Source organism: Parus major, chromosome 3, assembly GCF_001522545.3.
Source record: "Parus major isolate Abel chromosome 3, Parus_major1.1, whole genome shotgun sequence".
Taxonomy (NCBI): domain Eukaryota; kingdom Metazoa; phylum Chordata; class Aves; order Passeriformes; family Paridae; genus Parus; species Parus major.
In genome coordinates, this window is record NC_031770.1 from 6,175,053 (window position 1) to 6,200,495 (window position 25,443).

The 25,443-nt window shown below is 45.9% G+C and overlaps 1 protein-coding gene and 1 long non-coding RNA gene across 2 annotated transcripts in view; both read left to right on the plus strand.

Moving 5' to 3' along the window:
• The first annotated feature begins 3,574 nt into the window (after positions 1-3,574).
• On the plus strand, positions 3,575-5,827 carry LOC117244022. Its single transcript, XR_004496318.1, has 3 exons — positions 3,575-3,739; positions 5,466-5,540; positions 5,618-5,827. It is a non-coding gene; the product is annotated as an uncharacterized LOC117244022 (long non-coding RNA).
• Positions 5,828-9,831: 4,004 nt separating this feature from the next.
• The window catches only part of ISM1 (isthmin 1), a 40,193-nt gene continuing 24,581 nt past the window's right edge, over positions 9,832-25,443 (plus strand). Inside the window, exon 1 of the mRNA XM_015623495.2 lies at positions 9,832-9,995. Within this exon, the coding sequence (XP_015478981.1) occupies positions 9,867-9,995 (129 nt within the window). The 5' untranslated portion in view covers positions 9,832-9,866. The remainder of the gene's footprint in view (positions 9,996-25,443) is intronic.

Here is a 25,443-nt window from a genome sequence, read left to right on the forward strand (position 1 = left end):
CACACACACACAAATTGCTTTAGACAGGAAGAAATTGCTTTAGACAGGAAGAATTTTCTAAATTGAGTTAGACTTGAATCAAATAATTGAAAACCTATTTTTAAAAAACACTGTGGTACTTTGCATTCTTAAAAAAAAAAAAATTCTTGTATTCCCAATTGTTTTTCAGTAAACTTTCATCGGTCTGTTTAAAGTTCTGCAAGTGTGAATATCCAAATTTCAAACATCTGGCTTTAAAATCGAGTATTTCAGAAGTTCTATATCCCCCCTTACTGCAGAATTGTCAGTAAAACTTCAGCAAAGACCAACTCTTTTCTTTGCCAAGGGGGTTGGTTCTGCATTATTCACTCAAATAGGATTTTTTTTTCCCATTGACTGCAATGGGAGCAGAATCCATCCTGAAATAGTAGCGCCCCTGGTTTAATCCATGACAAGAGACAAACAAATAGACCCTTTGAAATGAGTTTCATCTTTTGTGTCCCATTTGTTCTCTGAAGCAGGTGTCAATTGGATCTTTTCCTGTCTGTCTGTGGTTGAAAAGCAACATGTTGTAGTTAAACCCACTTGTAAATTGTAGTATTTTACAGAAGAACTCCCCGGGGATCTATTAAAAAGCCACTTGAGTTTAAGAACCAGAAGTCAAAAAAGGGTTAATTTGCTTTCCTGGCCTCCTTCTCTCTCTTTCTCATTCTGTTTCAAGTGGTTTTTTGTTTAAAAAAGATCTCTCTGCTTATATGTCTCATACTGTATGTGTCTCCATATACAGTAAAAAGATTCTTCATGCACAGGGTCTGATCCTGCTTGCACTGAAGTTCATTTATTTGTAAATCATGGAAAAGAATTTCCTTTTATAGTGGGCCCAGCCACAAATTTCCTATTTTCTTGAGCCAACAATCTTATCAACAACCTGCTTTGTGGATCTAGGGCTAGAAACTGCCTTAGTTTTTAATCTTGTAAAAAGGTGGCTCTGGAACTAAAACTGCAAGAAGCTGGCCCAACTACCCTGCCAGCTGGACAGACTGGTTGGCTATCCAGAAAAAAATAACACCAGCAGCTTCAACAGCAACAATAAGCCCAAACATGTCACATTTTAAAAGAATGACATTATGTATAAGAAAATGCACTGGAAATATATAAACTGTTCTGTGATATAACTGCATAAAATGAGCAATTCTATAAAGGCTTGCTCAGAGGGCGCTGTGCTGTTTACAGTGATGCGTGCCCCTTCTTTGTACCAGTCTTTCTAAACCCTTCCACGAGGATTTGTGTAGCATTGCACCACCTCCTGAAGCCAATTCCAGCTGCACAAGGATGTTACTAATGAATAAAGAAAAATCTTAAAGTTGCTCATAAGCAGCAAGTACCTGTCTCAGTCAGCAAGGTGGAGCTCCAGCTATTGCTTCTTCCATGCAGTTGTGTTTCACACTTGCTGTTGTCTTCAGGGCACTAGAGGAGTGAAAATCTCCTGCAGACAGGCCAGCTGCCTTGAATAAACACATACTTTGGTCTGTGGTGATTTCCTCGGTGGCAGGTACCAAAGTGATGTACATTCAAACCATTCTCCCTCCATCTCTCCCTCTCTCCAAGTGCTGAGCGTGGCTGTAAAGCCACCATGGCTGTGTAGAGAGGAGGCTCCAGCCAACCCAGGTGTCTCCAGCCAACCACAGCACTTTGCCCAAAACATCTGCTTCTGGCAGGCCCAGGAGAGATGTTGGTGTGATTCCCCAGTGCCTGGTGAGTGGCTGTGCTCCCTCCCGCTATTTACTGGCATGCACCCATCAGGTTTCTGCAAAGGCTCTCTGGGCACCCTTCTGCAGCTTCTCTCTGTGCTCTGACCATCTCACTCAGACTTCCAGCATTCTCTGTGGACAGCAGGTGAAGCTGTTGCTATCCAAGCTGTGCCTGAGAGCACCAGCACTGCACACACTTGTTTGTCAGTCAGGGTAGCAGAGAAGGGTTTTCTTAGAATTAAATACTTCACATGAGAGGCACCAGGTTCTGTTTTCTTTCTCTGTTTCCTTATTTGACATGAAGTCATCCTCCTTTAAAGGCACATTCCTCAGTTATTCCTGTCCTCTCCTAGCTGGGCTATTCCCCCAGGGAGTCCCTCACTATTTGATGTTGAGATTATTATTTTAGGTACTGAGCTATCACAGACATGGCCACTGCTATAAGAAACACTGCACTAGGGGAGGACACAAAAACAGCCTGCACACCAACCCTGCTGGAAGGAGCATCTAATCCAACTGCCCATCCTTAGTCCAGGACGAAATTACTTTGACACCTCAGCAACTTAATAAAAAGCATTAAACACACTTGCTAATTTAAATGATTTCTTTGCCTGCTGTAGTAACTCTGAGCCTATTCTTGCTGTTTCCTTACAGGCGAACACCTTAGCTGAGCACGTTGTCACAATCCCTACAGAGCAAAGATTTAATTCCCATGAGAGCTTTTTCTCTGCATTTCAGAAAATGTGTGTTTTAAAAGACTGGTCACAGATCATTCAGTATTCAGGGAATACAGCCTTTGTCATCAGGCTCGGATTTGGGGTACCAGTGGCTCTCAGAGAAAGGCAAATGGCAGGGAAAGAACCTGCACTCACTCTCCATGTTTCTGCCACCTTTGTTGAACAAAGTCCTTCTCTAATGACAGGATTGTGGCATTGTTCCTCCTACATCAGCTTGTGGTGTGCAGTGCTTATCTGGAAACTTTTGCTTTATACAAAGGGATGTTTATCATTAGTACTATTTGGTTCCTAAAGCACTGCCTCAAAACTGGGCTGAGAAACTTTAGTGTAAATTCAGCACTTCAGTATTTAATTACTGGAGTATTAGAGTGTGCAGGATTCAAAACCAAATGTTTCACTGATGTGGCATAATTTTGACTTGACAAAGCACAAAGATATTAGGAAATACAAAGTGTTGGCTACCAAGCAGAGGAACTGACTGAGCAAAACCAATACAACAAAGTCCCTTGATCCCCTTCCCAGGAGGTACAGCTAGAATAGGCAGATCCTTACCTGTGCCAGTGCAGCAACTCACCAACAGGAGTTCAAGTCCCTGTGCTACAGGTGTGTTAAATCACCAGTATGAAGCCAAGTGACACTGAAGCCATCCAGAAATTACCTCTATTTTCCTCACCTCTGGAAATGAAGGCCTTCTTGCAACGGACATAGGTAAATTCTTTTAGGAGACAGGTCTTCAGCTCATCCACCATCACAGGATTCACTGTGAAATCATCCTTTCCCTTTCCTGCTCCAGAGCTGTCCTACAACCTGAACTGGCCTTATTATTATTATTATTATTATTATTATTATTATTATTATTATTATTATTATCATTATCATTATCATTATCATTATCATTATCATTATCATTATTATCATTATGTTTCTGATCTCCAGGGTCACAAAAGCATTCTTGAAAAAAGCCAATTTCAAGCCAATAACGTGATCTTTTCCCGGCAGAAGTGAAAGGTTGAAAACCATTGGTGCAGGAGGTGTGAATTGTTCTGTTTATTTCTTTTTTTCTTTTTTAACTCAAAAACGCTGCTGGACATAGGACAAGACCTGTCAGAAGTGATCAAGAAATTCAAGCCTCAGTCAAACAACACCTCAGGGTAATTTACAGCTTTTCCAGCCGTCAGCTGTGCCAGGATCACCTCCTTCCTCTGTACTTAGCTCCCACCAGACCTGTTTGGGTAATGCCCTGCACCCACTGACAGCCTGGGGACACACAGGGTGAGCTGCAGCCTTATTTGTTATTTTATGCAGTAATTTGAATTTAGTGATAAATTTGTCTGAGTCAAGTTAGTGCATGAGCCAATCTAATGGCTCACTGCTGCCAAAACAGGGGGCTGCCTCCCTGCTCTGGGCCAGGGGGCCAGTTCTGCCACAGGGCTGCCAGAAAAGCACTGGGAACCACAGTAACTCAGTCTGGAGTTACTCTGTTTGAAACACTCAGCTCCACTACACCAACTCAGGCACTTCCACAGTGCTAAAAGTCTCTTCAGAGGAAAGGCGTTTGCTGGTTTCTCTGTGTTTCTCCAAAGAGGCAAATATTGCCTTGTGGCAAGCTCTTGTGAAAGTCAGCAGAATTTAGAGTGTTTGGGCACTCCTGAAAAACCTTGCCTGGCATGCTGGTTCCCACAGTCCCATACTGCCACAGCTTGGCAAATGCTCCAGTGCAGTAGCACATCGTCAGTACAAAAAACGTACAGCATATTGAAAAGTGAAAATGTGGCAGAGTGTAAAATAAAGAGAATTTGGTATAAAAAAAAAAAAAAAAAACCAACCTAGCAGTTGGGAAACTGGGCTGGAGTGTTTTCTCTGTTTTCTCCATTTCCATATTCCATAATCCAGACTTGTTATACATTTCCGGTTTGGCTTCGAGTTTTAATAAAGTGGCTGCTGAATTTCCAGCCTGTCACACAGGCACTGCAGAATTCAGAAATCTTGACCCCAGCTGGTGGCAAAATATGTAGATGGGAAGAAAAACACCAGTCTAGGAGAAGCAGGAAAATGGAGAACTCTAAGCTAATCAGTTCATTTTAAAAGAGGGTGGTTACTATTCAAGTAGTAATTTATTGAGATAAAGGAACCATGAGTCACAGAAAGACTTAGGTTGCCTGCAGGGGAATGTTATTCTTTTTTCTTTCCTTTTTTTTTTTTTTGTTTTAAGAGAAGACCCTTGTGTGTGCATGCAGCTTATAGCTAAGAGGTTGGAGCTAGAAGCTAATCAGCCATTCTGTCTCCTATCTGCTGATCTCCTGGCGTTGGGGGAAGGGGAATGTGGGCAAACAGGCATTAAATTCCACTGGCAGGCGACGGGAAGGTATTCCTTGATAAGCAGCATCCAAGATGATGAGCTGTAAAGCAAAGCCCCTGTGAGGAAGCAGGGGAAGAGGCAGGGAAAGCTTTAACCATCTGTCTCAACCCAGCCTTGCTCAATGCTTGCCAGAGCAGAGGTCACCACCAACAATAATAACCCTGGAGAAGCCAGACGTATGCTTTCCATTCACCAATAATCTACAAAGCATCTTAGGGTGAAATCCTGGCTCCTCTGAAGTCAATGGGAGCTTTGCCAACGACTTCAGTGGAGCCAGGTTTTCATCCCTGATAAATTTAAAGCAACCCCCAGGCTTAAAGATGAAACGACGGCATCCTGGGAGTGGGTGCAGGCTGAGGACCAGCAATGCTTCTCTGAAAAGCTGTCAGATCTTACAGACAGGAGGAATTCACAGTCCTGGAGCAATACCAGGACAGGACAGTAAAGGGGTAAAGTGGACAATCAGGTAAACACCAATAATTTTTAACTGCTGGGACTGCTTCAGTACAGGACCCCAGTAAGTCTTGATACTGTGACATAAAACCCACACTTCTCACTTCTGAGATAAAGCATATACAGTGAGTTATGTTGGTTTATATCACACTGATTTTATTTTTTTTCTCTCCTTTTCTTATCCAGTGATTTTTATGTTGGCCTTGAAGGTTGTCACCTGGTGGCACTCATCCAAAGTGAGGATTTTTCACACTTGACCAGGTACAATCAATTAAACAAACCAAAATGTTCATTTCAGTCACTAGGACCACCCAGCCTCTGCAATGTGCTTGTCTCAGGCAATACTTTGGTTTTCAGGACTCAACACCAAGTGCCTGCACAGTGATGAAGAGGGATTGGCCCTGGGCTGTGTCGTGGACAGTATGTGGGGTGAGAAGCAGGAGACAGGAGCATCACCATCAGGACATGTCAGCACGGACATCACAAATTCAGCCCTGGGCAGAGTTTGTTGGCCTGGAGCACTGAAGGCTGTACAGACGTGTTTTTGTTGGCAGGTTGGTGTAAGGGAAACCCTGGGCCCTTCCTCTGGCAGTGTCACAGCTGTAGCCAACAGGCTCCTGAAACACCTCCCAGGAGAGAGTCCTCAGCACATGGTGGGGGCTGCAGCATCAACAGCCACTACCCACTCTTGAAGCTGTGCAATGAGGAACATGAGACCTGGGAGGTGTGGGAGAGGCAGGGATCAGAGGAGCTCCCACATGGGATCTGGGAGGTGTGGGAGAGGCAGGGATCAGAGGAGCTCCCACAGCTTACTGACTGCCATCACATGAGCTGAGCTACACCACCCAGCTGGGCACCATGGTGGTCATCAAAGAGCTTGGGCTCAGGGCATTCTCCATGGCACTGGTGAGGAGCTGGGTGTGCCCAGGAGCTGACCCTGCCCTTATCACTGAAGGGAAGAGAAATGGAAGGTAAAAGCTGGAGGTGGAGGGTTGAGGTGTGAGCTGTGAACCTTCACAGGGAAGGAGCTATCACAGGAACACACCTCTTGCCCCAGCACCACTGTCAGACCCACTTGCTGATCCACCGCCCTGTTGAGTGTCCATAACCACATCCCAGGAGCAGTATCCTCCTCAGGCTAGCTGTGGATCTCCTCCTCCTTGTGAACCCTGACTTCATTTTCCCTGGACTAAATGGCGACTGCTTGAGCAAGTGTCCATCCAGCTGAGGAAAGAGAACTTTTCCCTTTGCTTTTAAATCCATCTCCTCAACAGGTCTTGATTCAGCCTTCTGGGTTCATCGATGAAGTCATCTGCTGATTGAACAGTGTTTGTGAACAGGCATCTCCAGACCATGTGTGTGCACACTCCTGCCTGGCTGCCCCACATAGACAGCAGTGCCATTCCCAAGTTTTACACCAACTTTTTCCAGTGGGAAGAGGCTTTGGTTCCTCGCTGCCAGCTGCTCGGAGCTGAGAGCAGCACTGCTCTGTCCTCCCTAGCTTTGCACAACAGCTCAACGCACGAATGTGCCACGAGGAGACGCGCACCAGTACGGGCCCATCTCATCTGGATTAAAGATGTCTTTTTGTTCAGTTTCATAAGGCAAGGGAGAACTTGCATTACCCAGAGCTCGGCTGCAGATCCATGTGTGTGTTTTAAGCCAGACTGTCACTCAGACTGTTTCACATTATGAGCCTTCAGTCTTGTTCTGGCTGTCGATTTGTACTATTAAGCTCTGAAATATAGACTCATGTGCCAGGTCCCCACTTTTCTTCAAGAGCCAGGATCCACTGACAGCCACTAGGTATGGTCAGACTTTGGCTAAAACCTGGAGGACACTTGTGCCTCTTGTCTGCCAAGCCTGCCTCGTGTAGCTGCCCTGTTTCTGCTGCTGCCACCAGGATCACAGCAATGATGGCAGGAGGAGAGCCAAGACTGAGCGATGGCAGCTGAAGTACAATCAGTGTTTTTATCTTCTCAATATTTTGATTAGCTCAAGGAATGTTTGGGTTAAAAAAAAAAAAAAAAGGCACCACATTTTTTAAAACAGTCCCACAGGCTGTTATGGCTTTTAGCTCTGTGTGAGATGTCTGAGAGCATCGGTGCGATAACCAGGTCTTTTTTGACAAGTGATTTCAGGAGATGGGAGTTGTACCTCAGGGCAGAGCCATGGGAGTCCCTACCCTGCACAATCATCTGTGCTGATCATTCCTACTGCAGTGCTAACATGGAATATGTTTGTGGATTTAAAAATCCTTAAATCTGAAGGTTTGGGACTTGTGGCTTTTGGTCACGTCTTTAATGATACCCCAGTGCAATTATTTTAACCATATTCTTGCCTGATTCCTGTGCAATCACTGACAGTGGTTATCACTGGAAGGGTACGAGACGTCATTCTGACTCACTCGTGACCACAGCCTTCAGATGCTCCAAGACCTGCAAGAAGCCTCCTGCGAGCTCTGATTCTCCTCATGCCCCAAAAAGTGCCAGGCAGGGCACAGTGCAGGCTGAGGCTCCTGTGCCTCGGTCCCAGCTGGCACTCATCGCTGGAAGAACATCTCACCCTTACCTTGCAGAAAACCCTGTGGAGGACACTGGTCTCCAGATGAAAATGCTTCAGACTGGAGGATACTTTTTCCCAATTTAGACATTTTAGACCAATTCAACCTCCTAGCTGTCACACACTCACAGATTGTTCGTATCCTCATTTTTACACATAACATTCACAGTCGTGCAAGAACTACAACAAAGATTCCAAAACTTCTTTTTTTTTTTAGGCGGCTTTATTTATGTTTTGAGTTTATTTGAGCTGTGTTTGTTCTTGTTACACTGAGCTGCACCTTGAGCATTCACAAAGAGGTCCAGCTCCCTCAGACCAGATGCTGAGATACTGACTTGTAGCAAGTGAAAATCCAACCCTCATTTTCACATATTTTCAAGCCCACATTACTTTTAAATTTGATGGCCTCCCATCCGAGAGAGAAAGCTTTTTCCACAGTTCTGACACGGGTCAGCAAGCAAGAGGAAGAGTAAGGAGTGTCAAACCCCAGTGGAGTCCCAGCAGGGACGCACAAAGCGACCGAGAGGAACGTGTCACACGAGGGCAGATCCATCCCAGCCGAGCAGAGATGGCAGTCGGGACGCCAGGTGCAGCCGTGCTTGGGATGGGGTGCGGGTGCAGCAGTGGGGTGTCCTCCCAAAGCAGGGCATGGAGAGGAGCAGGTCGGCACGGGGAGGAGGGGAGCGGGGTGGGGGGGGACACGCTAGGCTGGAGCAGGAGCTGCAGAGAGGGAGAAGGAAAAGGGGGGGAGCAGGGAGGGAGGACAGCAGGGGAAGGAGGCAGGGCGGTATAAAAGCATCCGACACGTACCTCTCCCGACACAGAGCGAGGGGGCGAGAAAGTGGGTCTGGAGGAAGAAGCAGCACTAGCAGCAGCAGCAGCAGCAGCAGCAGCAGCAGCAGCAGGAGCGGCAGCCGCTTGCAAACACGCACGCACGGTGGCAGGAGAGAGTGCGGCGCTGCCCCTGCCAGCCCTAGGGCACTGGAGGGAAGAGAGAGGAGAGATGGAGCCAGGTATCCAGCTCCCCGGGAGGGCAGCGGACAGCTGACGCTTTCTGCAGCCCCTCGTCCTCTGCCCCCTATTCGCACGGCTGAGCCAGGGGGAAAAGAGGAGGAGGAAGAGAAAGGGGGTCGGGAGAGGGAAGCCGCAATTTGCCCCTCTTTTTCCCCGGGGAGCTCGCAGCCGCCCCGTCGAGGTCTGGGAGCCGGCGGGGGTGGCGGCGCGCCCCGCTCGGTGCGAGGGGCCGGGGCAGCGCGGGCCCGGCGGGGCGGGCAGGGCAGGGCGACGCCTCGACGGGCGGCGGGAGGGGAGGGGGGAGCGGCGGGGCGGGCGAGGACACGGCGGCGGCGGCGGCGGCAGCGGGGAAAGCTGGTCCAGGGGCCACCCCCATCCCCGCGCGCGGAGGGAGGCGATAGCCCCGAGCTCTCTCCTCCCCTCGGAGCGTCCCGGCTTCCCCGCCATGTGAGACTCGTTCCCGGCCCCCCCGCCTCGCTCTCCCTCCCTCCTCCCTCTCCCTCGCACACACGCCGCCGGCTCCCCCCGTCCTCGCAGCGTCTCCCCGCCGGCCGCCGAGCCCCGCTGTTCTCCGCCGGCCGCGGCTCCCCGAGGCGGCGGGGGTTCGGCCGCCCGCTCCCTCCTTCCGACGGCCCGCGGTGCCTCTGGCTTGCAGGGCTGCCCGCAGAGACGCCGCCGGCCGCGGGTACCTGCCGCCCGCCGCCGGGCAGCGCCGGGACTCTGGCCGCCGCCGCCGCGGCATCCCGCCCCGACGTGGCTCCGCCGTGGTGCGGCGGCCCCCGCTGCTGCTGCTGCTGCTGCCGCCGCTGCCCCGCGCCCGCCGCCCGCCCCGCCGACGCCGAGAGCGGCGCGGTCCCCGCCGCCCGTCCTGCGGCTCCTGGGGCCGGGGCCGGGGCCGCTCCGGCGGCGGCCCCGGCTGCGGCGGCGGCCGCCGCGGCTCCTCCTCCTCCTCCGCCTCCTCCGCGGCCGCCGCCGCCGCCGCGGGGCCCTAAAGCCGCCCGGCTCAAGAGGATGGTGCGGCTGGCGGCCGAGCTGCTGCTGCTGCTGGGGCTGCTCCTGCTCACCCTGCACATCACCGTGCTGCGCGGCGGCGGCGAGCCCCACTCCCCCGCGGGCTCCGGCAACCACAGCCAGCGGCAGGTGAGTGCCGCCCCGCCTCCCCCACCACCCTCCCGCGTCCCCCGGGGCCGTCGGGGCTGGCCGGGCTGCCGGGAGCCGTGCACCTGCCCCGACCGCCTCCTCCTCCTCCTCTTCGTCCTCCTCCTTCTTCTCCTCCTCTCGCCGCCCGCGCCCGTCCCGACCCCGAGGGCTCCCCCGCCCGAGGGCTTTCCCCGGGCGCTTACGGGGTGTCCCCCGCCCCCCTTGGCTTTACGCTGTTGGGGGCAGCACTGGCAAGGGCAGAGATGCTCCGGCGCCCCTCAATGCCGTGCGGGAGGCGTCGGGGCGGCTCCCACGCGTGTTCCCGCAGCGGGCGACGGCAGAAGCACCGGGAGAGCCTGTGGGGCAGGCAAGGGATGGAAGCAGCCGTGCCAGGCACAGCGTGTCCCACTCAGGGAACCTCTTCGTGGGGGCGCGGCGTTCCCTAGAGTGAGAGGGCAACAGATAGGTGTGTGGCCTCGGGAAGTACTGGAGCTAAGTGTGTGGCTTTCCTTGGAAAGCATCAAGAGACAGGCTGACATTCAGTCCTGAAATAGGCATGAAACTTAGGGTGATAAGTGCTTGTGATGTGAAGGATAGCGCTTGTGATTTAGCTAGCCCGTTCCAGTGTTTTGGAAGACTTTCCCCGTGTAACCAAGCTGTGTATTGTCCAACAGAGGTAAAGGACTTTTTCCTTTGTCATGTTTTGGTATTTTTGCAGGTCGTTCTTTTTATTCAGTATCACATATTGACATTCATTTATAATGGTTGGAGACGGTGATCAAAGCTGCAGAATCACCAACATCCCCAGGCAAAGCTTGTAAATCTCTGGTCAGCTGCATGTGCCCTGGCCAGCTCCCTTCCCCTGCATCCAAGTGGTAAAATAAAATCAAATACCAAGTCATGTGATGAACTGACAGAAAAACGTCTAATTATTATCACCATGAATTTATATAAACCCTCCATCATCTGGGTAAGAGTCATAGCACCAGCAGAGTATAAAAGCCAAGGAAAAGCGAGGAGAGTACAGGCTGTACTGTATGCATGGGATCCCCAGCTGGTGGCCCACCAAATGAACCCACTAGCCACAGGAAGGAACCCAGAGCTGCAGGCTCAGCATCCCAGTCAGAGCCTGGAGTCAGGTCCCCCTAAGTCAGAAAACCTCCTGCTGAACTTGGTGGGAGTCCTGCTTGGGAGTGCTGAGCCGTGCGCTGCGGGTAAGGCCCCACCGTGCTGTCTCTGCAGTTTTATCACCGGCTTGACATTCCAGGATGTTTTTTTTTAATATCTGCAAGATTTCTGGTAATAATGTTTTATAAATGATGCTTTCTTTCCTCATGGGCACTGGGAATGCCTTTTAAAATGATGTTCCTTGGAAAAGTAAATTTGGAGAGGTTTTTTATGAGGTGTTTGCTATCATTAGAATAACCCTGAATTTACCTTTTCTTGACAGGCTTGTAACATAATGAGAGAAACATCTGGGCAAGTGGGAACTCTGGGTGATGCCATTTCCCTGAGGAGCTCCTTTTAGAGCACTGTTGTAAGGTTAGGGTGAAACAAGAGGAAAATCATCTTCAGATAATTATCCTGGATTATTATCACTGTAGTTGGCTGTCTCATGAAAACCTGTAGATTGTTGACTTCAAGAATTTTTTCCTGTCTGGTGATGTTTTACAGATCACCTTAATAAACTCTGTGCCTTTAAGCACCGTGATAGCTTTAGCAGTTCATATTTTCATAACGTTTTGCCATTTGTAGAATTGAGATTTTAATACACTTCCCAACTCAATGGATTCTGCAGTTATGCTTTTGAGAGGCTGTGTCTGTACAAAACATTACGGGGGGAAAGGATATTGATTAGAGCAATTGGTTAAACAGATGGAAGTCTATCAATTTCCTGGTTTTACAGCTTCCAGAGATTCTGTTGCTAGCTGGATTCCACTGCTTTAGAAAGTTGCACTTAAGCAGGCAGATGCTTTCATTCAGAGCATCACAATATAGATCTCAACGAGAAGTTTGCACTGGGATCTTCTGATTTCGGCAGGTTTTGGGCTGTATCATGGCATGTGCTCAAGTGAAATGTAAAATCCTAGTGCACTGCACTCACAGGGAGAGAATCAGTGTGGGAAACGAAACTGCACAATCTCAGACTTGTTGATATAAGCACTTAGACATCTCTCAGGGTTTTTCTGTTTGTGGAGAGGAGTGATTGTGAGAAGTGTTGCATTTGATGAAATTTCACTTGAAGAAGTGTGACAAATCCAGGAAAGAGTAATCTTTGCAACAACTGTTTATAGATTTTTCTCCACAGGGCAAATTTGTATCAAAAGTCCCTGGCAGTTAGCAAACAGAGGATAAGGTGTGCTAGGATTTAGGCAGTCTGTACAAATGAGGTAGTCAGAATTGGGTCCTTTTTACATAAAACAGATTCAGGAAGAATCCCTAGTAATCTTAAAATATTGTTGGAGATTTAAATAGTGTAAAACACTTGTAAGCATTTGAAGTCTGATTCAGTAAAGGAGGAATAGCTTCTTTTTCTCCAATCCCTTGATCCTTCAAATGAAGGAAGGATTTTGTAGGATAGGTTTTGATATCTTCTGGTCTTTCTAAGTTGGGTTAACCCCTGCAATTAATTAGACTGAGGAAAGAAATACAGATAAAAACCCCTTCCATCCTAAAATTAAACAAATTATCTTTTCCTCCCTCTATTTTGTGTTCCCCCTCTCTTTGGTGCCCTTCCCCATGCTGTGTGTGTCTCCAGAGATTCCAGATGTCTGGGATTGTCTTGTTCCACTGTCAGTGGCTGTAAGGGAGCAGCAGTGAGGAGAAAATCCCAATGTACTCCTGTGGTCCTCTTTGGGATGGGTGAGGTACAAGCAGAGGCTCCCTGGGTTCTCTGCTGCAGCGATGGTTGCTGGACCTCCGCGTGGCTGCGGTTTCATGCTGCTGTTAGAACTGGCTTGTGGCAGGGCAAACGAACACAAAATGGGAAATCCACACTGGAGTTGTAAAACAGCTCCGAGTCTTGAGTTATGAGAGGGAATCAGCCTTCTGTTGCTTAATCAGATTTTATTTCCCTCCTTCCATCTCTTTCAATTGGGGAGGGGGGAGATTTTTTCTGCTGAGAATTCTACTGGGTCTAATTTTATTGTCATCCAGAAGCTGTTCTGGAGCATATTTATGAAATAAAGTACAAACTTTCTTTTCTGAAGAAGAGCAAATGAAGCTATAATAAGAGATGGAAAAAAAGCAGCTTGGGTATGTTTTTATCTTTCTACATAGTTCTAAAACCAAGGGAAGACTTGAACATAAACTTTGAAAGACATTTTTAATACTTTACGATGCTCTAAAATCTGTGCTTTCGTTCTGAGAGAAAATATTTCATCATGAAGTTTATCCCCATCACTTCTAATTTTTCCATAGCAGGCCTTGCACACCAAGAAAAACAGTGTTCCCACACCAAGAAAAATGACCTTGTAAAGTGCAGTAACGGAGCCACCAACAATATATGCCACAGCACATGAAGTCAGATTCTCCACTGCGAAACTTGCAGCAGTGTTACATTAGCCTGAAACTCAGTAGTTGTGCTTAAAACTGGAGCTGTGTGAGAAAACATCGTTTGAAAAGCAGCACAATGCTGTAAACAGATTTTTTTTTCCTTTAAATCACCCTGCTCCTGTCCTTTCCCCCCTCTTCAATAAACGTGCGAGCAATTCCAGCGTGTCAGAAACGCTCTCTGAGTCCTCCCAGAAAAAACACATTCTGCTGCTTATAAATGGCTGCACAAGTCGCTCTCCAAGCTGCCTGAGGAGCCCTGTAATTTTCTCCCAAGATCCCCAGTTCAGTGCCATGAGTATTCTAGCAATGGTGTGCTGTCTGCTACCTGTGCTGGGGTGCATTTCAGCCTTTTCAGGGCTTGTGCGTTCTTGCTGACCCTTGTACTGCATTCAGTCAATTTGCAAAACGATCTCCAGTCGGATACAGTGGCTTAGTTCAGCTTTCTGGCTTCCTCAGTTAAGTAGGACTCAAGCTGTTTGCTTTGGGAGCGTTTTAGACCCATTTTTTTTGAAACTAATTTGAGCTCTGGAACTTTACATTTGGTTTGCTCTAATAGGAACCGATCGTCTAAGTCATCTTTGAAAACCTGTCGATTCCACGTTCTGCCTTCTTGTTTTCCAGACTGCCTTTACCCTGCATAAGGTGCCAGTAAATGGATGTACATCATATATTTACTATGAACACTAAATCCTTCTCTGCCTTAAAAGAAGTTTATACATTGAACTTCAGAGCAGGTGGCTTGTGAGCTGGGCAGGCTGATCCTCTGCAACCCAAAGTCTCTTTTGGTGAGGGGGTTCCTCCTGTTTTGTGCTTTTTGGCAGTGACAGTGAAACCTGCCTGTTCTCAGCTTTTCTGTGTAGGTTCTTAACTAAGACTCACCCTTTGGCATATGTTCCTCCAGTTATGCACTTAGATTTAGCAATGGCTTAGACCATGTGCAGTTCATTCTGTCATCTCCCAAGGGAGGGAATTATGTGTGCTCTTTAGTGGCTTTGCTGTTGGGCTGTGGCTTGTTCCAGGATCCAGGGGGAAGGAAGGGTGATTAACTTCTCGTGTGCTGCTGGAAGCAAAGGATGAAATGGGAAACAAGGGTGAAGGGCTGAGACTGCTGCACTGAGAAGAGGACCATTTTCTGGTATCCATTGCTCCCAGGAGAGATTCTTTCACCTTTCAAACCTAGCTCACAGATATCATTAAAGAAAGCATTAATTAAACTTCTCTTCATACCTATCACTTTGATTAATTTCCTAGCAAGCTAAAGTATCCTTGGTGGAAAAGAGCTACTACACCTTCAGTGTATGGCAAGATTTTTAGTATCTTAGACTACTGCAATAATTCAGAACAGGTATCCAAGAATATTTTATTTAGTTATGGCTGCAAGGAGCAATATTAGGCAGGTACGGATGTAACTTCCTGAGTTAAATTTTACCAAGATGTTTGGACGAGGCATATTTTGCTAAACATCTCTTCAGCTCAACAGCTAACAGTTACTGTACTGCTTATCTTGGATCATCACTGATAAATACCTGGCATTAAATCACAAGGTGCCTCTGTTTTTTTTCTGTAACTATAGGTGAGAGCAGTTTCTTGCTTCATACTGAAGAGTCTCTTTGAGTTATTTATTTCTGTTTCGAGCAAGATTTAGGATTTTTTCCAGCTCTTTATAGTGTTGGGCGATTTGTAAGAAAAAAGCAGAGTGTGTGTTGTTCTGAATTCATTCTGGGCCATCACAGTGTCTTCATGTCCATTCCCATGGTCCTGGATCCAAACACAAAACACAGTGGCTACTATGGGGAGAGGTCCAGTGACATTCCTCATTTTGCCTTTCTCTTCTCTCAGCTGATCCTTACCTGTGCTCTGGGGCTGTGTGAGAGAGCAGAGGGGTTAAAGGCAAACCTGCTACCAGGGGCTTGAGCCCTATGGCTTAACAGGTGACTCATGGCAGTGCAAGGAGGGGTAGGTTTGAAATTGGCTCCTGGGCCAGTCTAGAGCTGTAGTGATTGCCCTTGTTGAGAGTAGAGAGGCCAGGCATAGGTACAGAGATCCTGGATGGAGCTGCATTGGTACTTTCCTCTTTGGTTCATCTAACTTGGATGACCAGCACTAGTTCTGGAGAAACTTTTAATTTTTTTATTTTATTATTTGCTCTTGCTGATTGTGTAGAGGAGTTTGTTCTACACAGCAGCTGTAACAGTGATACAGGGCACTGCTACTGACCTGATTGGCACAAAACTCACTTCTGCTTTGGTTGCCAACCCTTAAACTCAGTCACATTTCCTTGTTCTGTCCTTTCTTAGTGCCACCTGTCCACAAAAACAGGAGGCCTAGAGCTGCAGCTCTGCTGGTGGCCTCAGCAATTTCTTCCTCTTCATTTCTTCATTGTGCTGTGTGGTGCTGGTCAGTGTGTACTCCCCTGTGGTTTGTAACTTTGCTGTCATGACCTGCAGGCAGGTGACAAAGCCACAGTACTTAGGGGTTCAGCATCCTGAGCTCTGGAATTCCTTTGCTGAGGAGACATCTGTTTAACCAATGCAGGTTATGTTGGCTGCAAATTGGGAACTGTGGTTTGAATTCAGCGTTGTTCTTTTGTCTCTGCTCATACCTACAATATGTCTGTGTCAGTAATCAATGTCAAATCATTCCAAAATGGTGGAAAACACCTTCAAAAAAACCAGTGAAAGAATTGTCAATAGGGTGGAAACTCCAGCTGTCTTATGTCACAGCATCTGAAAACTTCATAGAAAGTGAAGTGCAGAAGACAGTGGTACTGATAATGATGCAGACAGTGCAAACTTGGCCTGCCAATGTAATGTGTATGTTTGAAAAGCTTTCTGAAATCACATTGGGATAAAGATGACTTCTGAAAACCCAGTCATTGGTATGTATTCCAGTGGGAAGAAAAAATCAACTTTCAAATCTGCTATGTTTTCTAAGATGCACTGATTTGTGAATATTCATGCTTAAGATTTTCTTTGTTTTCCTTTATTATGTAAAAGTGCAGAGGGTGCAAGTAATGCTAGGAATTATTTTGCCATACTTCTCTTATGCTTACATTCTCCTGCATCACTTTAAAATCTTGAAATACACTCATATTTTGAATATAAAGACAGACAGTTGAGGTGTTTCCTTACACAAGCATAAACCTAAAAAATTTGAAGCAATATAGTTTTGCTTTGTGCTTACACCCTGATTTAGCAGCTTTGGCAGGTTTAACTGTCAGAGCTGGTTGCTTTATGCTCTTCTGTGTGTTTTGCCAGTCTTCCTTGCAAACAGATGTGGTAGTACCCAGTTGTGCCTCATTTGTTCTCTTCACGGTGTTGGTGAGTGCTTATTTGGTCCTTTTGTTAGGACTCTTACCTTGCTGTCTGCTTTTAGACTGCACTACATAAAAGCCCTTTGAACTGACTGAATAATGTTCAGTTTTCAGAAAGATGACTTTTTAAAAGTATTATTTTTCAGTGGTGTCATATTTTTTTTTCCTTGTTTTGCTTTTCAGATCTCAGCCCAAGCTTATGGAGGCTGAACTCCAGTATTGTGGTGTAGCTTGTGAGCGATGTGCAGCCTGAGTGGAGGCACTGTCAGGAATGAATAATGACGTGTAACTTTAAGGGGAAAAATAGAGAGTGCTTCAGTAAAAGGCAGAATGAAGCACTCAGTGATGCAGTGGTTACTGTTGCACTTTATTGTGCCTATTTTACAAGTTTTAAAGACAGTAAATGCCAGGCTAAATTCATAGTCCAAAGCATAGAGATGAATAACATTTCCAAGAAGCAGCGTAGTGAGCTCATTGGTACATCAGCAAGAGCAGAATGTTTCCAGTGTTGGTATTTCCATGTACTTTCGATTTGAAATACCAGAAAAAGAAGGAAAACAAAGTGAAATGTAACTTATTATTGCAATAAGGGATGGCTCACCACAGTGGTCACTTCTGTGGCACCAGAATGCTTGGTTAGAGGAGCTGCTGTGGGCGGTACTGGTAAGCAGTTCCTTTATCCTTTTGTCCTTGTTTTTTAAGTGCCTGGAGAACTCATAGCCATGGGTCATGTCTTTTTTAATTCCTCTCTTCTAGCAGTCTAGCCAGACGAAAGCAGGCCTGGAGTTGTTTGTCTCTAAGCCTTTATTGTAGGGAGGTGATCCTGAAGGTGAGAGGGGAAAATCAGAGATGAAATCTTTCTCTCACACTCTTGGTGGAGTCAGGGCACATTGAAAGGCAGGAGGAGCTCAAACATCCCTTGGCTTTTATGCTTCTGTGCTATATCTGCATCCTCAGTGTGTTTAAATTGACCTCGTTCTACTGAATTCCACAAAGCAAGACAAGTCAATGATTTGTGTCAGCTGCAGAACCAAGATCCTCTTGAATATGAATCTTTCACAGCTCAGTTTCTCCACATATCTGATAAGCACATAGCACATGTCATTGAGACCTCCATCCTCAAAGATGAGCTGGGCCCTGGCGTGTGGTTTTCTTCATGCTGCATGAATTAATTTCCATCTGTTATGTTTTCACTGAACTGAAAAATCCAGGACTGTTTGTTCCACAGTAGTTCTTCTTCCTTGGGAAGATTAACATTTCCTCTTTGATTTCCTCTCACCATGGCTGTTGAGACCAGTTCTCGGGACCAAACCAGTGAGTTCTGGGTATTTATAAAAGCCAAATAATGCCCCATCTGTTTCTGCCACTGAGGCCACTCTAGGAAAAGTGGATTTCTCCTCTTCTAAGGAGCAGTCACTGGGTCCATGTCATCCATGGGACAGGTTTAACTTCCCAAATGCTCCTTTCAGGCATCTTGCCTTTGCATTCCCATGGAGTTGGACACTCAGTTGAAACACTTCCTCTGGTAGAGGAATGCCCAGGAATGCTGAGCAGGAGGAGAAGTCCTTGCATGGGAAGAGCTGTGCTGCAGGCTGTGGTGGAAGGAGGTGACTGATGGCAGAGAAATTGTAACAAAAATAATAGGGAAGAGGACCTAGTGATAAGACAACCATTTTTTAAGCTAGTGCTTCAAAAATTAGTTACACAGCTTTGGTATCTTTACTGCCTTAGAAGTAACCCAGCAGCAGCAGGTTTTGCCTAAAGAAACCGTCATTACTCCACTGGAAGCAGCTGCAGAAGTTTATAAAGATAAAACATAAATTTGCATGGTTTTACCTGCCATATGCATCAGAGCAGGGTTTTAAAATCAGTATAGGATTGGTCTTGATATGACATTAGTAACCAGATACTTACTAATGTCTGTTTGCACAAGCTACCCAAAGAAACAAAAAGGAGTAATAGTTTAAAAAGAAAATTAAAACCATAGCTGTCTAGCATAGATTCTGTAACACCCCACTATACTTGCCTCCTACATCATGTAAATTGTTTGTGCACTATTTAATCTCATAGCCAGAAATTATTTATCTTCTATTTGGCAACAGAAGAGCAATAAAACTGCCATTGTCTTTAATGTCTGCTGATGTCTCATCTGAAAGTGCCTCTGGAAGTTACCTCAGTATTCAGACTGGAGTTGTTTCAGATGTAGTTTGTATATCAGCATTTTGTGCTCCTGGTTTTAAGATTCTCTGGACTGAAGAAGTCTGTAAAGGCTCACTGCACAGAGCAGGCAGAAAGCAGTTAATGATTCTCATGACATGAATGCAGCCATTTCAGTTTATTTGAATGACACTGGCATTCTGTCTTAAATATATCGCTTTTTATTAGTTGGTTGGGGTATTTTTTTTGAAATCAGCTCAATATTAAGCATGGGTATGCATCTTAGCTAAACTATAACCTAGCCAGTCCATGCCTTTTGCCCTGTGAAGTGCCCGGAGTTTTTCAAAACATGTAACCACAGTGATATTTTTATAAAGGAATGTTCACCTCATGGGATTTTTTTAAGGTGTTCTATTTTTTTTCCAAGTTACAGCTTCACTTTATTGTACATGATGTCCAATAAAAAAGATATATGTCTGTGATTGGACTTTGAAAAAGGGCCATGGTGCCTATTCCATTTAAAGGGAATGAAGTCAAGCAGTAAATTTGCTGGTCGCCCTTTTCATATTGACTGTATCTTGGCCAGCAGTTGGTCTTTGATGTTGTAACAATAGAGCAAAGGCAGAGGAGGAGGAGGATTAGGACCTCCATAATATAAAAACAAGCCTGCATTCATCATGATTTTTATAGAGCACAGTCCCTGTCTATTGGAGGTTTGCAGTATAGGCTTAATGTTCTGCAGAAGAGTACGGCAACTTTAACATTTGCAGGTGGCTTACAATTCATCCATCATTACTCCTACCATCTCTTCTTAATTCAGTTTGTTTAGGCATTCAGCATTTAACTTTTCCTATCTTGTTATTCCTTTCTACAATAGGAAAACAGATGTTTGTCAGGACAGAGCTTCTGGAGTATCACTTTCCATTATGGGGGTTGATCATCGTGTTATTTATGAAAGGCTCACTGCAGCTGGCCAATAGAGTATCTATTCCTCACCTTGTGCTTTAAAGTCCAGGCTTTTATTGGGAAAGAAAGGGGACTTGATATGTGTGTGTCTCACATTAGTGAATATATATCTCAAATGGGACCCAGGGCAGCCCCACTGCCTGTGACTTGAGACGTATCAAAAGAGTAGTGCCAGAGGTTTCAAATGAGCTGTTTAGCCTGGTAGAGTCCTGGAGAATTTTGATGTGTATTGAAATGGTAGCAGCACTGGCTCTCAATCCAAACATGCAGGAGGAAAAGGGTCATCCATTTCCTGAATGAAAACATTCAAGGTACCAAGGTGTGCTGAGTGCTGGTGAGAGCAGATAGGCTTCAAAATGTGAGCAGAGCTTGGAAAGAGACAAATAATCCATAATGTGTTGCTGCAGCCGTGTGTGCAGCATGGCAAATGTGCAAGGCAGAATGGAGTGTTCCCAGGGATGCAGTGATGGCAGCAGCAATGAGCCTGCTGCAAGGGGATCCACATCAGAAGCCCAAAGGCAGCTCTTAGGAAACCATCTGGGGCTGCATCACATTAAATTGCTTTACTGCACCCAATTCCAGTGGTTCTTGCTTTAGGCATGATCCAGAAGTCCACTGACAAGGCAAAACACCTGGGAGTTCGTCTACCTGACTCCAAAGACACCTGTCCCAAGGAAGGGAAGGGGTGGGGTGAAGATGCCGATCTGTGGTGCATTTGACAGTTCAGCACTTGATTTAGGGTTGGATCCCATGCCTCCTAGGTGTTCAGATTACACTGGTGAGTACAAGCTCATGAACAAGTCACTGTTTGCCAGCTGAGCTGCAGTAGCTCCTTAGATGTCTTATTCCACCTTTATCCCATACAAAATACGAGGTGACTTTATATTTTCAGCAAGTCAGCACCACACAAACAAGCCCTGCCCAGAGCTCTCATCAGGGTGACATAACTCTGTGCTCAGACCAGGCACTCCATGGTCAGCAAACACATGGCTTGTCAGTGGGGAATCTGGTTCTTAGTTAACATCTATCTTGATGGCCATTAGAGAGGCAAGATCTGGTGCAGAAAATGCACACCTTCCATTTCTGTGCTCAGCTCTGCGTGTCCTTCATCAAACCCAGACACAGCTTTGTCTTTGCTGTTTCTGCGTCCCTCAGCTGCTGAAAGCAAACCACGCCAGGCTCAGCCAGTATAAGGTGGGAGCTCTGGCTAGTTAGAGGCATCACCTAGCATTTAAAAGGGTTTGCCCTTGAGAGATCAATAGCTCTGAAAAAGCTGCTGAAATCCTTCAGTGGATGTGAACTTCATTCCTGCTCTTCTTTGATCTGGTGTTCATGGCATTTTGAATAATGTAAATCAAAGCTGCCTTTCTCACCTACCCATCCCTCTTTCTTCTTCTGTCTCCTGAGAGGATCATTTTTTCATGTTCTTAGGAATACAGCTTTGGCTGTCTTAACATCAAGATAAAACAAATTCATTATTTGCATAACATCAGAGTAAGGGCCAGATTAATACCACCTCTCTGATTTTTTTTTTTCTTCCTTTATCCTATTCCTACAATAAAATACAAGGGGAGGATGCAGCTGAAATCATGTGTTTGCACACATATGGACGAAGTGGGGGAAAAGAGCTGCATATGCCAATTCTCTGAAACACACTGCTGCCATTGATGAAAGGACCCATAATTACATTGTTATATTGGGTTATAAACCCCATAATGCTACCATGACAACTATTGCAGCTTGCTTGTGAGAGCTGCATGAGGAGAAAATATATATATTTATCTCTTTAGCAGAGTTAAAGAGCTGGAAGTGAGTTCTGACCCATAGTCTTCAGTGTCGCTGCTGTTTTCTGCTTTGGGATCTCTCTTTGTATAGATCTGGTCTCACTCACTGGATCTGGTTTATCCACCAGGGTCCTATCTCTGTTCCTCACCAGAGGAGGTGAGAATACACAAAACTGAGCCTCTTATCTTTCCTCTCTTACCTTGCTGCTGTGATGGGCTGCTGGGACTAATCTAAAGATGCTTTTTGCCTGCTCCCTTGCACTTTATTGTCAGTGGCGTCTGGGTGGCTTCAAGCACATGCTAAGACTATAACAAGTTTGAAAAATGAAACCATTTATCCTAAAAATAGCTCAGAACTAACTAGTGATCATGGGGTGGAAGGGAGACAGAAATGAAGATATTTTCATTTCACGTAAGTGTCAGATTCAAAAGCATCTGCCTTGTTCAGTGCATGTATGGAATTCATTTCCTGTCTGCAGCCGATTGGAATGCCCCCCGAGTCGTTTGAAATTGAAAATCGAGTCATGCTTCTTTAATCAGCTCTAGGAAATAGCCCCCTCCCTTACTTAGGAAAATTTATATATACATGCATTGAATTCTTAATACAAAAAGCCCATGCTTCTCTCCAGGGCAGATCCTTTCTCCCCTCTTAGACAGAGAAGGGTCTTCACTGTGTCCTGCCGTGGTGTGCTGCCTATCTACTCACTTGCTCTTCTTCCCCATCGTGTCACTGGAGGGAGGCTTTCTCCTGTGAATCCACATCCTCTGGTTCATTGATCTCTCACTCAGGGAGGTGGGAGACAGGGCACATGATGTCCACTGCTGATGGCTTGATATGAAACCACAGCAAGTATTGCCTCTGTGTGCAGATGCCATTTATGCTAATTACTTCCAGTTGCTCCTGTATCAGTCTCCAAAGTTTTCTAAACGGAGAGGGTAAAGCCATGCACTTGAAAGAGTATTTCCCTGCAGGAGCAGAGGTGTGTGCTCCTGGGGCAGCCGCTCAGGTTTCTGCTGCTGCTTTGCTGTAAACTCCTGGGTGCAGTAACCCCTTCCAGCGAGTGTTGTGAGGCACATGGTGCATTGAAGGTAAACAAACACTGCCTTTCCTCTGCCTTCACCCTCTCACTTCCATCCAAAGCAAAGTGAGTATTGGTGGGGAAGGCAGCTGAGGGAGAGGCACATAAATTATCTCGCAGCAATTCGGTGGCGTGTGTGTGTTTTGAGCACCACAACTCAAGTGATTTGCCTTTTTTCAGGCACAGAAGTAGCTTTGCCAGAAGCACAGGAAACATCATGTTTTTGGAATATAACACTTGTCTGCTTTCTTGCTTTCCCGTTATTAGCTTTTGCTTATGTGATGAAGTCATCATGTAACTTTTAGTCCACAGGGACTAAACACTTTCTAGTCTCTAAAAACATCTGCCAGTTAACACAGCCAGAGTCATAGACACTTTTGAAAGCATAGGGTGGATATTCAGTGGCATATGAGAGGGAGACACGGAGGCTGGGAATAGCTGTTTCTTGGAAACTAACAGCTGAAGGCAACTTTGGAAATTGAAAAGGCTTCAAGTAAGGTTACTCTTTTAGCTAGGGAGGGATGAAAACCTCACTTATTAAAGCTGGTTCACCTAGTGAAATCCTAGCCGTAGTGATTTAGTGGAATAAACTTGCAAAAGGGCATAGTTTAAAACCCAGGAAAATAACTGAAGATGTATGTTTGTTCTCTTTCATTTACACTGACGTTGTGTGTGCTGACCTGCAAAGCCTGACTAAAGGGTTGTGTACAAAAAGTATTAATATTCTGGATTTCCTTTGCAATTTTGATTGCAGCCTAAGGCAGCTTTTCCCATTCTGTTGGAACCTAATGTGTAAATTATGATGCAGATTTCAGATGAGGGGTGAGATTAAGCCTGTTTAATTAAATTTAGCGAGGGTATAAGTAAATTCTATTTAAAGCTTTATTTTACTACTCATTTTATGCAAGTCTTTAATAAGGCCTGAAAAGAATTAGAACTTTCAAAGAATTTGCATTTTGGCACCACAGGTTATTGGCAAAGAATACTTGGGCTACTCTTCAGCTGTACCTTTGCCTGTTCAGCCACTAAATCACTATGTCCTGTGTGGAGAGCTCAGCCAGGCAGTGATTACAGGGAAGATCTTTAGAGCCATGAAGAATAACTAAATGTTTACCAGCAGCTTAGGCAACTGAAAATATCTGTTAACTACAAGCAAAACTTGGCACTGAGCATATGACAAAGCCCTACACAATTTAATTCTGTGTGCTTGGCTGTCCCCTGGATGGCTGAGGATCTGCTGAAGAACAAAGCACCAGTGTTGTACTACGTTAGAAAATTTGCTAAAGGGCCTCTGTTTTTTTCCAGCAGACATTGAGCTGTAATCACCACCAAGTTTCTGTTATCAAAGTGTTTATGCAAACTGGCAGGTCTTCACCTCCAAGCTGAACCATACCGTTTGTATTTTCCAGCTGAATGAAAACATGAAATACAAGCAAACAACAGAGCATAAAAAATAGCTGTGATGTGAAATGTGTGTCCACAACATGTACCAAAAGGTTGCCAGATCTGAGTATAATATGGCTGGTTTTCTCCTTAAGCTCAGAGTTAAAAATACTGTTTGCCAGAACCATTCAGATGTGGACCCACTGTTTGCTGGTGGTGTGGTGGGACAGGAAGCTCGGTGAGCAAAACTCCCAAGCAGAATCTGAGCAAAGGATGGATCAAACTTTGACTACTGCAGGTGAATAAACTGGCTCAGGGGGGGCATAATGGTTTTAGAGCTGTTCTGGCACTTGGGATGTATCAGCTCACAAGGCTCAAGAAGGAGCAGCCTTTTCCTCCACCGCGGAGGGTCCTGATGTAGCGTTGGCCAAGTGCCTCGAAAGAGCTGTCTGGGACTTCCTAGATGTGAAGGGGCCCTCAGCCCTACAGCCCGAGGATCTCTGCAGTCATAACACATGTCCTGGCTGCACATTCGCTCCTCAAGCTTTTCTGTGTAGCCATGAGGGCTGCACAGAGAAGTTTTTAGTGTAGAAAGCCTAAAATTCAAAAGGTGTGATTGTGTGATAAATGTGCCCAGGTGCTTTGAGATCCTGGTTCTGCTGAATGCAGCTCCTGAGAGCTATTTCAGCATAAGGCACACAGCCAGCTGTGGTAGCCAGGTGTGTGTGGGGCACCCCAAGCACCTCACTGTGCCACTGGCACCCATCATCTACAGAGACCACTCCTCCAACAGTGACTGGATTGATGTCTGCCCTGAACTTCTTACTTGCAACAGTACTTGTGACTCCATCCTGTTCTCCACAGAGACAAAATCTCTTCAAGAGCCTTACAGCTCCTGAAGCTCATGTGTCCCAGGGCTGGAAGCTGTGGGGTGACTGGATTTGGTCTAGCCACAGCCACTTTGTCACACAGGCAAAAACTGTTTCTATTTCTACTGCAGGTTAGAACTGCATACACTGTCATTTTACCAGGTTTGCTGGAGAACTGGAGAATAACAGAGAACTGTTAAAACATAGACCATGATTAACAGAACTTTATTATTATTATTATTATTATTATTATTATTATTATTATTATTATTATTATTATTATTATTATCATTGTAATTATTACCAACTGTTACCAGTGATTCATCTTTTACTTGCACGATG